The 11265-nt window shown below is 37.8% G+C and overlaps 2 protein-coding genes across 5 annotated transcripts; one reads left to right on the top strand and one right to left on the bottom strand.

Annotated features, from left to right (window-relative positions):
• Positions 1-554: 554 nt before the first annotated feature.
• Positions 555-5549, top strand: ube2ib (ubiquitin-conjugating enzyme E2Ib). Of its 3 annotated transcripts, none has more exons than XM_068306101.1 (7): positions 555-682; positions 2497-2575; positions 2712-2795; positions 3116-3188; positions 3619-3728; positions 4002-4081; positions 4771-5549. In XM_068306101.1, exons 2-7 carry the CDS (start codon positions 2510-2512, stop codon positions 4832-4834), a joined length of 477 nt encoding a protein of 158 aa, XP_068162202.1. In that variant the 5' UTR covers positions 555-682; positions 2497-2509; the 3' UTR covers positions 4835-5549. The 3 variants fall into 3 exon arrangements, with proteins under 3 accessions (XP_068162202.1, XP_068162204.1, XP_068162203.1); XM_068306103.1 differs by lacking the exon at positions 555-682 and adding an exon at positions 722-1392; XM_068306102.1 differs by lacking the exon at positions 555-682 and adding an exon at positions 1441-1565.
• A 9-nt stretch (positions 5550-5558) lies between these two features.
• Positions 5559-9352, bottom strand: LOC137588811 (interleukin-21 receptor). Of its 2 annotated transcripts, none has more exons than XM_068306099.1 (7): positions 9183-9352; positions 7865-8191; positions 7635-7786; positions 6626-6803; positions 6438-6540; positions 6241-6319; positions 5559-6169 (listed from the first exon to the last, which is right to left on the bottom strand). In XM_068306099.1, the coding sequence occupies exons 1-7, from the start codon at positions 9268-9270 to the stop codon at positions 5792-5794; spliced, it is 1305 nt and encodes a 434-aa protein (XP_068162200.1). In that variant the 5' UTR covers positions 9271-9352; the 3' UTR covers positions 5559-5791. The 2 variants fall into 2 exon arrangements, with proteins under 2 accessions (XP_068162200.1, XP_068162201.1); XM_068306100.1 differs by having other exon boundaries at positions 5873-6045.
• Positions 9353-11265: the final 1913 nt, after the last annotated feature.

The raw sequence follows: 11265 nt of genomic DNA, 5'->3' as shown, positions 1-11265 counted from the left end.
CCATGTGAGGGGAAAAAATGTCAGGGTAATCAAACTATTTTGTAAATGTACACATGATGGGACTATACATCACAATAATTTGGGTTAACGGTCTTTGATCTAGACAAAGATGGTAAGTAAGTCAAGATAGAAATCGCTTGCATTTGGCAGAATAGGGCGTCTACCGCCATTGATTGTGTATGTATAATGTAAAACTAGTCTGATTTCGGTACTCATAACCTGTTAATCAGCCGAAACACTAGTGATAAGTGATGTACCTTGTCTACATTTAGATTTAGCTTATTTTCTAACCTTCCATAATAATATCTGAACTGAGGAGAGCAACATTCTCAATGCAAAATAATACCCATTAAGTTAATTACCCCTGCGTTACCAGTGGAGGCGTTGCTACTTGAACTGGAAATAATAAATTAGCTGTAAATATGTTTCGGAATAATGGCTGGCTCTTAAAATACCCAAATCGTAAACAGTTTAAGGATATACGCGCAACTCGAGTTCGTAAGGATTATTTAAGCAAAGACGGAAGTCAAAGACAGATGACCATTTCGTTTCGACGTTTGTGTCCCTAGCTTGGATCGGAGCGGGTGGTTTTTCAGGAGGGAAACTTTGCAAGGTTTAACGGGATTTGAGCACGATTAAAACATCAGCCTGTTTAATAGAACCAGAACAGCCATACTGAAAGGTAATGTGCCGTTATTCAGGAACATTTCGAGTATATCGTGTATTACATTATTTTAGCCGCTTCAGTTTGCGCCATTTTCGCTAGTTTGGTAATACACATTGTGCGCCTTATAGCTCTGGCGTTCTTTGTCCCGATTCTTTAATGGATTGTGATATTTTTATTTCATGGAATCTTTCAAATGTCGTTTCTCATACAAAAGTGGATATCATTAAGCGTTATTGGAGACGTGGAGAGTACTGTTCTCCTTCCCAAAATTGTGTCTAAATCAAGTGCAATTGCGCATTTTTGTACTGCATCAGGCCGTGTCAGACGCTAACAGCGCCTGTAAGGGTATAGCACCATTCTGGCGCACATGAGTTAGCTGGTCAAGCTAACCGGCTAGCTTGCTTGTGAGATGCCTTTGATCGTCCGTTTGTGTACATTCACGACAACAAGTTAACAGCGACGAAAAAACGAACACGAATCAACGCAAATGTTAACTTTTTTCCATTTTGAAAGAGCGATTAGAGACACGGAACGACGCGGCTGCACGGGGAAGGAGGACCGTTTTCGTGTGGACATGTATCACCACAGGCTAACGGTAACGCAGCTAGCCGAGCAGGCGGACCGGACATCGGTTTAGACGATAACCGTACCCCACGCATGGAGGGTCCTCTGCAGCCGATAGAAGCGGGTTACCACCACGTCTGACGATCACTAGATCATCTAAAGTTAGCCAATTATCAGTTTGGTTTTGGGTTTCACCTCCTGTCTCTGTCATTACCTAAGAGTCGTTGTAATAGAGATCGTTAATATCTTGGAGAGCCTAAATTAGAGCGAGTGTTTGGTTGAGAAGAGGACCACAAATACTGAACTCCGTCTCAAAAAGGAAAGCTTTGCCAAAGTGAGCTCAGATGTATAATTTTTCATGTTCCACGAATGTGTTTAATCGTCAGTATTAAGTGTTCATCACATTCCTCTACAGGAGATGGACTTCATTCATTATGTCACTAAAGTGTCAGTATGTAGTGTGCTCTTATGAACTGTTCATAGACAGCTGTTGCTGCTCAAATGGATAATGTGATGTTTTCAACCAGTTCTGTAGTGTTACTACAGGATGTTGCAGGGTTACTGGAATAGAATGGAATGCCTAACATGTCATCAGACACAAGTGTACTAAGACATTTTTAATACAACTCTCGGTGAAAAAAGAACTCACGTACAAGGAACAAGTATAAAAATGGAACACTAGGCGCAAAAAAAACAAGCAGTTATAGAAATTAATTTGCAACCAATGCATTGCACGGAGGACCAGAACCTAACTGGGAAGGACTTCCATCAGCGTGTCATTACTGTAGTTACTTTCAGGGTACTGTGTTCAGTACTCAGGAGTTACAGAATTGATCTTAACATGTTTTGAATGGTTTCAAGTACAGTTCTACTATTTATTCACAATGGATTTGAGTCTTTCCCTTGATTATTAGTTGGACTGTGTGCTTGGAAAGAGAAAGCGAGAGAGGCCCATCTTACAGTCCAAAATGCCATTTTTAAATTGTTGTAATAATCCTGAACTAAAAGAGGTTTCAGTTACTTTAATACGAAGCACAAAATGTTTATATGGTTCCAGCGTTTTCAGTAAATTACAGAACTGACTGTATCATTTGAGCATTTAAGTAAACAATTTATGATTATTTCAAGGTTATTTTAAGTTTTCAAGGCAGTGACCTCCATGACGTCTTCAGCTTGATGAATCTGCTGCTGAGCCAGACCTTACTTTGAGTGTGTAGGGTATGCTATCTTTTTCATGTGATTGAGTTGATTTTTTGTAATTACAGGAGTCTGAAAATCATGTCGGGCATTGCATTGAGTCGGCTTACTCAGGAGCGCAAGGCATGGCGGAAGGACCATCCTTTTGTAAGTAGTGTTTCATGAGAAACCTCTTGAGTTGCTTCACTGAGAGCTTCCATTGACCGTCTTATATGTTTAACTTGTTTTTACTGTAATCATTTGTTCTCTCATTCTTTTGTTTATACTTATGCTATTTTTTCAGGGATTTGTTGCAGTACCAACAAAGAATCCAGATGGAACCATGAATCTCATGAATTGGGAATGTGCTATTCCTGGCAAGAAGGGGGTAATGTTGTTTCTTTGTAATACATATTTCCGCTTTTTGTCTTAAAAGAATACCTTTATCTAGCATATGCCAAGTCATGAGCATGGCTTTAAATTATCAAATAGTTCAGTTGCATTACCTATGTTACCAAGATTGGATACCAGAAGAGAAAGATAAGACAAAAATTGATATGCCACAAAACACTTCTTATTGGAACAGTGAACAGTGAACCTGCTTATGAAAGCCTTATCAATGTGTAAAGAATAATTGTCGGTGAAAGTGGTCATGTGAATGTGGCGTGACTTTTTTGTGTGAAACTGATCCATTGGTTGTCTCATCAGACTCCGTGGGAAGGAGGCCTGTTCAAACTGCGCATGTTGTTCAAGGATGACTATCCTTCTTCACCTCCAAAATGTGAGTTACCCTCGCTGTCCCTTTGTCAGTACAAACATTCATTGTTATGCTCAAGCTGCTACATTAATGCGTCGGTTTTACCCAGTCAATCAGCAGCTGAACTGATAAAAGAAACACTTGATAGAAAAGTACTTCCCGAATACAAGACATTTTGCCTTAGTGTATCATATTTCTCTTCTCTATTTTGGTAAATGTAAGCGTATCAACAAGGATTCTAATATCCAGTAGCACAGGCAGTCTGAATGTCACATATATAATATATATATACTGTAATGTAATGTCTTATGCTCAGGTGAGCAACAAAAGTCGCTATCTTTAGAGGAGCCACTCACTGAGGGTTTACTACAGTCTGTAGTGACATTTTGTAAGTAGTTCATATTGCCTGATTTTTGTGAATATAAACACAAGTTTCTCTATATGTGTGCTTCAGGTAAATTTGAGCCTCCACTCTTTCATCCAAATGTGTACCCATCAGGCACAGTATGCCTATCTATTCTAGAGGAGGACAAGGACTGGAGACCGGCCATCACAATAAAGCAGGTTTGGATTCTCAGGCTAAAATCTTTGGTATAATACGTCTTATTTTTTCTACCTTTTTCTTTTTTGGATTCTTACAAATATATAGTGTTTCTGGTAATACAAATATTTTTTTGACATAGTTATTTAAAATGTACCAGAAAACAACAAAAATAGGTGTGTGTGTGTGATTTTCCTTTTGTTCAGATAAAGCTAGTTCAGGATTTAGGACTATATTTTGAGCCTCCTAGTCCTGAACAGGACTGAACTCGTCTCTTTGGTTTATTTATCCTACAGATCCTATTAGGTATCCAGGAACTCTTAAATGAACCAAATATCCAGGATCCAGCCCAAGCAGAGGCTTACACAATCTACTGGTAAGGGACTTTTAGATTCTACCTCTTTCAGTTGTAAAACATGATGCAGAAATGGGAAATTTCTAGAAGTGATGTATTTGTATGTAAATATAAAATGTTGTCTCTCATGAACTTAGCAAGAAGCCTACACATTTATACATGTGGTGTTAATGCAGTGGAAAATAAGAGATTTATTAACTTTTACTTCAAGTTACTGTTTTTTCAATGTGGCGGGTGAAGTAGACGTTTATGCTCGATATTGTAATTGTTTTGTTTAGTTGATTTCGCATTGCTTTGCTATTCTATAGGCAAATCCAAGGGACTGATGTTTCCATGTTGATAAATGTGGTGTCACGACCGTGATCAATATGAAGTGTGTCTTAAAGACATGCAAGTTTAGAGTCCTGAAATCTAAACTTTCGTTTAGAGTAAAAATGCATTTTTTGAGTTAGCTGGAATCAGACTTGCGAATCCCCCAAATTCTGAGTAGATTTGCTTAAGAATTGCTTTTTGAATCATTTGAGACAAAAATGTTTGTATGGACTGCAAACCTGTCTCAACCATGTGATAGGTCCCTTACAAATAATCTGACAAAAGAGATCCAAGACAATTCATGCATCTTCTACTTTAGGCCTGTTGGTCTTGTATCATGTGAGTTTGGTCAGAGTGCCACACTAATTGTTTTTTTGGTTTTTTTTCTCTATCTCCAGCCAAAACAGAGTAGAATATGAAAAAAGAGTTCGAGCACAAGCCAAAAAGTTCTCCCCCTCGTAAGGGTGAAGAGTCGCTCCACTGCAGCCGAAGGAATGGGTTTAACGAGAATCACCTCCCCTGCTCAGTCTCTCAATGAATGTGCTCCTCTCACATCAGGACTTAAAGACTTATATTTAAATTCCCCACATTCTGTGCCATTCGTTCTCCTCTTACCTATCGTTTTTCGCTCTTAATTGCCAGTTGGCGCATAATGCTGGGAGGGGATGGTGCTTCAGCACCCTGGTCATTTCTTTTTTAAACATTGTCTTATGTGATGCAAGGGATGCATTCAGCTCTGTACCAGTTTCACCAACTCCATGCAAGCTGGCTGTCATCAATGTTCAAGGAAGGAAATGTCTTTGTTTTGTTTTGCTCTTTTACAGGGTCTATTCCTTTTTGTTTCCCCCCTTTTATTTTCCACAAATTTAATGTAAAATTAGCTTACTTCATTGTCAGTATTTCAACCGCTGTATAATGAATGGCACTTTTATACTGTTGTATCTCACTAGTGTCTCTAGATGGCTCTGTCTAATTCTTTCCCAGGTTTTTTATTCAGCATGCTGTAATATATGATAGAATCTGCTGCCTTGGCTGTCTTTTTGTTATTTCAAAGTGTTTGCTATTGAATAAATAGAAATGGCCATGATGACTGAGGCAGGTAGGCTTACTTCTGTATCAGACTTTAAGGTTATATGGTGCTTTGTTCATGTATGTGTTGGCGTAAATAAAACTTTCTACAAAATGTTCACATTTATTTATTTCAAGAGGAAAAACAAACATTTCATTCTACAATCACCAGGAGAAATTACTGAATTTTAACTAGCATTTTTTACGCTATCTAAGTACAGTAGTTTTGCATAATAAGCACAATGTTGTGGAAACATTTTACAAATAGACTATTTTACCAACCACCTACTTGATAAAAACAGCTCGTGCTTCAGCGATGGCATCCCTGCGGATCATCCCCGTGGGGCCGTATTAAACTGATGGTCTCCTGTTGTGCTGTGCTTTGACTGGATTAGACTGCTGGACGGTACTCAGAGTGCAGTACTCGTAGTAAAAGGGGGGTCCGGCTTCTTGGGATGTGTGGTTGCTGAGCCAACACCCAGAGTCTCCCTCAGCAGGACTCCCTGGAGTTAGTGGAGGAGCCGTCGTGGGAGTGGCATATGAGACGCCCAAATCACAGACATCACAGCCCGGGTTGGTTAGATTCTTGTATGTGCCGCTCGCCACTAATGGGGAGACAAACAGAGGCAGGCTGTCCTGGGTATCGGCACACTTGGTAACAGTGTCAATTTTGAGTGTTTCTTCTGTCGTCAACACGTCTCCCATTTTTTCTTTTGTAATCACCCAGCTCTGCAAGCACAGTCCTCTTCATGAACATTTGTTTCAGATAATCATAATTTCACTTAAAAAGCTGAACTTACTTTGAAATCTCCTTGGAAGTCACTGTACAGGGTGTCAAAGTATCGCGCTGGAGTTGGGATGAAGGCCCTTTGTTTCCATCTGGAAGTGTGAGGAATAAGACAATTTTAAGGTCTTTAAGGGAATAATAAGTGCAATCATTTGCTCTACTGTAATTTGTTATTGCCTGAAGAAATACAAATCTGGAGGAGAACCTTACTTTTTAATAAGAGCATAGCCCAGAAGAACAAGGAACATCATTATCACACACAGGGTGATAATCACCTTCTCCAGTCCAAAAACAAAAGGTTTTGATGGGAGACCTGTGTAGACATGTTCATGTGAGCACTGGGTTACGTTAAGAAGGTGGATTTAGGTTCTATGACCTCCATCCTCAGGCAGACCCACCTTTTCCAGTTGATTCTATCCTCCAGTGAACCTCACCAGACCAGTCGCTCCACTGTCCTTTGTAAGAAGCCTGATTAGGGCTGGATCGCACTCTGCCCGTATACTGTGTGCCTGACTCAAATTCTTCATCACCCACAGAATAACTAACATTTTCTGTATTAATTTCTTGTGGACTCGTCTGAAAGAAATAACTCAATTAGAGACAAATAAGAGAAATATGAAAAACAATTCAATATGTATCATCCAACATAGTGACTGTTTTTCTCTTATTTTTTGATTTTGCTCAAGGTTTTTAAAACAGCTATATCTCTACTTTTCCCACCAGGAGATACGACGACTCTCATTTGCAGGACAGCTCCATTACAGAACTCTTTAGAAAAAGAAGGTGTACTGCAGGGGAGCCTGAGCTGTGTAGGATGAGATATGTGTGCTCTGAGTCTATTTATGAATTGTTTCATCTAAGATGACAGGACAATAATCCAGTGAGGCAGAAAAACAGATTAAACCAACATTGTGAGATTTAAAAAAAAAAGATAAAATAATTGCTTTACAGAAAGGTATTAATAATAAGGATTTATCAGTCCAGTAACCATCTCTATATCATGACCTTTTTAATGGTGCAAGGCTTTCTACATTTCATGGTAACGGTTATAACCGACAGCTGATATTTCATACAGCTGATGCTTATCGGAGCCTCAAAAACTGTGTGTCAGATGGTTTCTGATCATTTAATTAAATGTTAATATTTTCTTTGAAAATCAATTTCTATGCGTATTTACAAAGTCTATAATAGAAATAGAACCAGTCCTGGAATATTTTATTATGTTGATCCCTTTTTGTTTTTTTAGGAAAAGTCCTGTGTCATATTTATTTTTGCCAGAGTTGAGGCATGTGAAGTGAGGACCTGGAGACTCAACACGTTATTAAAGCAGCCATTGCTAGTGGGGCACAGGAGTGGAATACTGTATAAGATCATAACAGACAAATAATTCAGTCAGTTCTGCATTACATCATTGTTGTCTCCTGTTTTGAAATACTGGAGCTGATACATCAGGGTTTTTGTTAGACCGGTGAACCGGTATTCCTCAGCACCTTTCCAGCTGAAGTGGCATTGACTTGAGTTGTGGCTCACTGTGAGGCAGCACGGTGCATTTGGTTTAACTGATGAGAGAACACATTAATAACAATAAGAATATCAGATATATTCATATTATGAGAGCAGACCAATGTGTTTCTTACTGTTCATAGAAGGCCTGTATTCTTTATCCAGACGGTCGCAGTTTTCAAGCTCACTTTTTTTGCGGCACAGTGAGATGACAAAGATGTCAAGATCCGAAAAGGTCAAAGCGTAATAGTCGTCATGGTCAGGTGTCACATTGTGTATTTTAACAGAACAGAAGTAGTCACCACTGGTTTTTGTCAGCATACAATCAAACTTCTCTCCGTAGAATTTTTTGAGCCTGAGCCAGTAGTTGTTGTCTGAGGGGTATTCTGATGGTACCATACTCAAGGAGCAGTTAATGGTGAGCACGTAATCATTCACACAGCGTAGATGATGGGTCACACCTGAAATATATATACAGAAGTCAGAACAGAAGCTAATTTGTAACAAACCATTTGTACACGATTAAAAATTATTTTGTTTTCCAGAATGTCAGTAATTCTTTTAGGTTGAAGATCCCTTTGACTGGTGAATTATGCTCCTTATATATGTAGGCTTTTTATTTCTTTTGTTTGAATTCTCTCTGGAAAAATAACAGCATCCAGTCCAAGAATCATTAATAATGAAATCGATATTACATTTAAACTGCATGCTCAATGGTTTATTAAAAATACTTTAAAGTCATGGTTTATATTTTTAAATTCTATCTTTAAAATATTCACATCCAGGAGTTAATAGATTGAACAGTTAATAGTCACTGTTTTTTTGGGTTTTTTTGTGCCAACAATGGCTTCAAATAAATAAGTTTTAAATCAAATTCACAACCTTCATTAAAGGGGAGCTGTGGGTACATTCCAAAGTAAACAGCCTCTTATCATTAGGATTACTTTTTATGAGGCGCTCATTCGATTTGTGTGACTTAACCTCAATACAGAAACTATTTTAAAGCACAAGAAGCTAAATATCAACTGAAAATTACCCTAGGAAAATAAATACTTTTTCACAGATATGTGAAGATTGTGTCAGAATATCCTTTAGAACAGTGAACTAGAAAGTGAAAAAAAAAAGTACATTCCATCTACAAAATGAGCACCATGTGTTCAAATTTGTGCACTGGTACTGTATATTGTTTTTTCATAAAGTAAAAACTCATTTTAACTGACATACTATATGTTTCCAAACCCATGTTTTAATTGTCAGTAGATCTAGCCAGCAGTGATTTGATCAAATGTTTAACCATAAGAATGTTTAGCGGACATTGCACCGAAGTTCAATGATTTGTCTTACAAAACAAGTGTGGTAAAGTCCAAACAATTTTGTTGTATCTTTCTGCAGACAGACCATGATTTCTGTATCATATGATTTCTTTTAAGGTGAGAACAATGAGAACATAACCTGTGACAAGATTCCATGGCAGGCAGAGATGCAGGAGCAGAAGCCGGATCAGAGAGCTCCAGCCCGTCACACCAAATGGTCCAGACATCAGCACAGCACAGTGAGGACTAATTTAGCCCCATAATGTCCTGAAGGTCTTGTACAGACTTTTAAAGCTGACTGAGAGAGGGAGTTTCCTGTCAGTCTCTTCACACTGATCAAGATCACTCATACGCAGTATCAGGTGCAGAGGAAGAAGAAGTTCTACAGTGTAAACACAAATTTTTCTTCCTTTTCCCAGTGAAATAATATGAGGGAAAACAGAACCAGTTCTCCTCCAAGGGGTTCAGTCCTTAAAGGACAATGTAAGCTGGTGATGAGGAGATCACTGCCACACCATCTGAAGCATCCATCTCGCAAACTCCGGTTAAGCATGTAATAGAATAGCTACTTTATCACAAATTATAACAGTCACGCCTGTCAGCAGCTCTCCTCTATGATCTGTGCACTTGGTAAATGGCTGGGAAAATGTTAAGTAACTGAGACACAAGTATGTGTATATTTCATTGGCTAGAAAAACCTATAGGAACCATTTCAAAATTGAAAGTTCAAAACCAATACAGCTCCTGAAAAATTTCAAAATTTAGTAAAATGAACTAAGTCGTTATAGCAGTTCTTAATGCCAAAGGGTCAGACAAGTAGTTAAAGTTCAACAATAGAAACAGAAATCTTCTCTCGTTTCAAAAACTCGTTTCAAAAATAGAAAAATAGAAAAAAATTTAAATTTTTTTTAAAAAAATTAAAAAAGGAAAATTAAATACCAGTAATTCATTGTCCACACTATAAATATAAATTTGCTCAAGGCCGTCTTATAGCAGGGTCCATCTCCCCTGACAACCTTCAGTGGAATTGAAACCTGTTTTTTACTTTTGTCATGGATCCGGCCTGAGAAGACGAAACTTTTTCATTTTTCTGACACACCCCTACTGGGGCCAGGGGCCATCTTAATACTTTCATGACTTTTATTATTCAAATCATTCATAAAACCTTCTAATATTGTTAACTCTTGCTTAAGCATTATTGTTTAATCATTTAAATTCAAGCACTGTGCATCTCTCAGAGATTTCTACATTTTTTCTCTCTTTCTTCCTTCACATTTTTGTCCTTTACAACATCAGTAAAATAACTTTTGCTTAACACTTCAGACCTTAATCATTTTACCATCTTTTTGATTTTAACTATTAGTTGTTTCGACCTCTGAGGAAGTGACTTCCTCCTGTCACAGAAAATGCTTTTCCTGTCACACTCTTGCTTGTGCCACATTTCAGTGCTAATTAATTTATTACTTTTATCATTCAAATCAGTCATAAAACTTTATAACGTCGGTCTACATTTGTTTATTTTGTTATAACTCCATAATGCTGCAAAGCTTCCTTATTTCACTGGTATCTTTATTTCTTATGGTAGTTGGCATCTTTTTGACAACAAATACATTGACTGGAAAAAAAATAAAAAAAATAAAAAAATGTATACTATATATTCTATAATAGTGTGTATGTGTATATATATATATATATATATATATATATTAAAGGGGTTGCTCATGTTTAACACTTTGGAGAAAGCAGAGGCAATTTTTCCTATTAAATTACAGAAAATCACATTCAGATACTCAGAATGTGTTCAGTACACTGATACTGTCAACAGGAGAAATAAATATCCTGATCCAAGTGGAAATGGGCTTTGCACATCTTCTATTCTAGATGAAGTACATCAGTTCTTCAGTGTGTCAAGCCGTGACAGATCATGTAACATTGTGTAGTTGTTGTGTTATATTGATTTAGAGTTTGTAGACACACTAACTTACACCCTGTGTGCTTGTGAATCGCTATCATCAGCAAGAGTTCAAGAGGAAGTTACTGTCTGCAGCCTGACATTACATGTCACTTTGGTTGAGCAGAGTAGGGCAGATCATAATTTGTATAGAAATATATTTGACAAAGCAGTTCATTGGTGTAGTAGCAAAGTACTAGCAAAGGTTTAATGTTGAGGCTAAGCAAGCAATGCTCCACCTCAGAACTGAAGAGCATTTGAATGAGACACA

Source organism: Antennarius striatus, chromosome 21, assembly GCF_040054535.1.
Source record: "Antennarius striatus isolate MH-2024 chromosome 21, ASM4005453v1, whole genome shotgun sequence".
Classification (NCBI taxonomy): domain Eukaryota; kingdom Metazoa; phylum Chordata; class Actinopteri; order Lophiiformes; family Antennariidae; genus Antennarius; species Antennarius striatus.
This window is presented reverse-complemented; position numbering and strand designations above follow the sequence as displayed.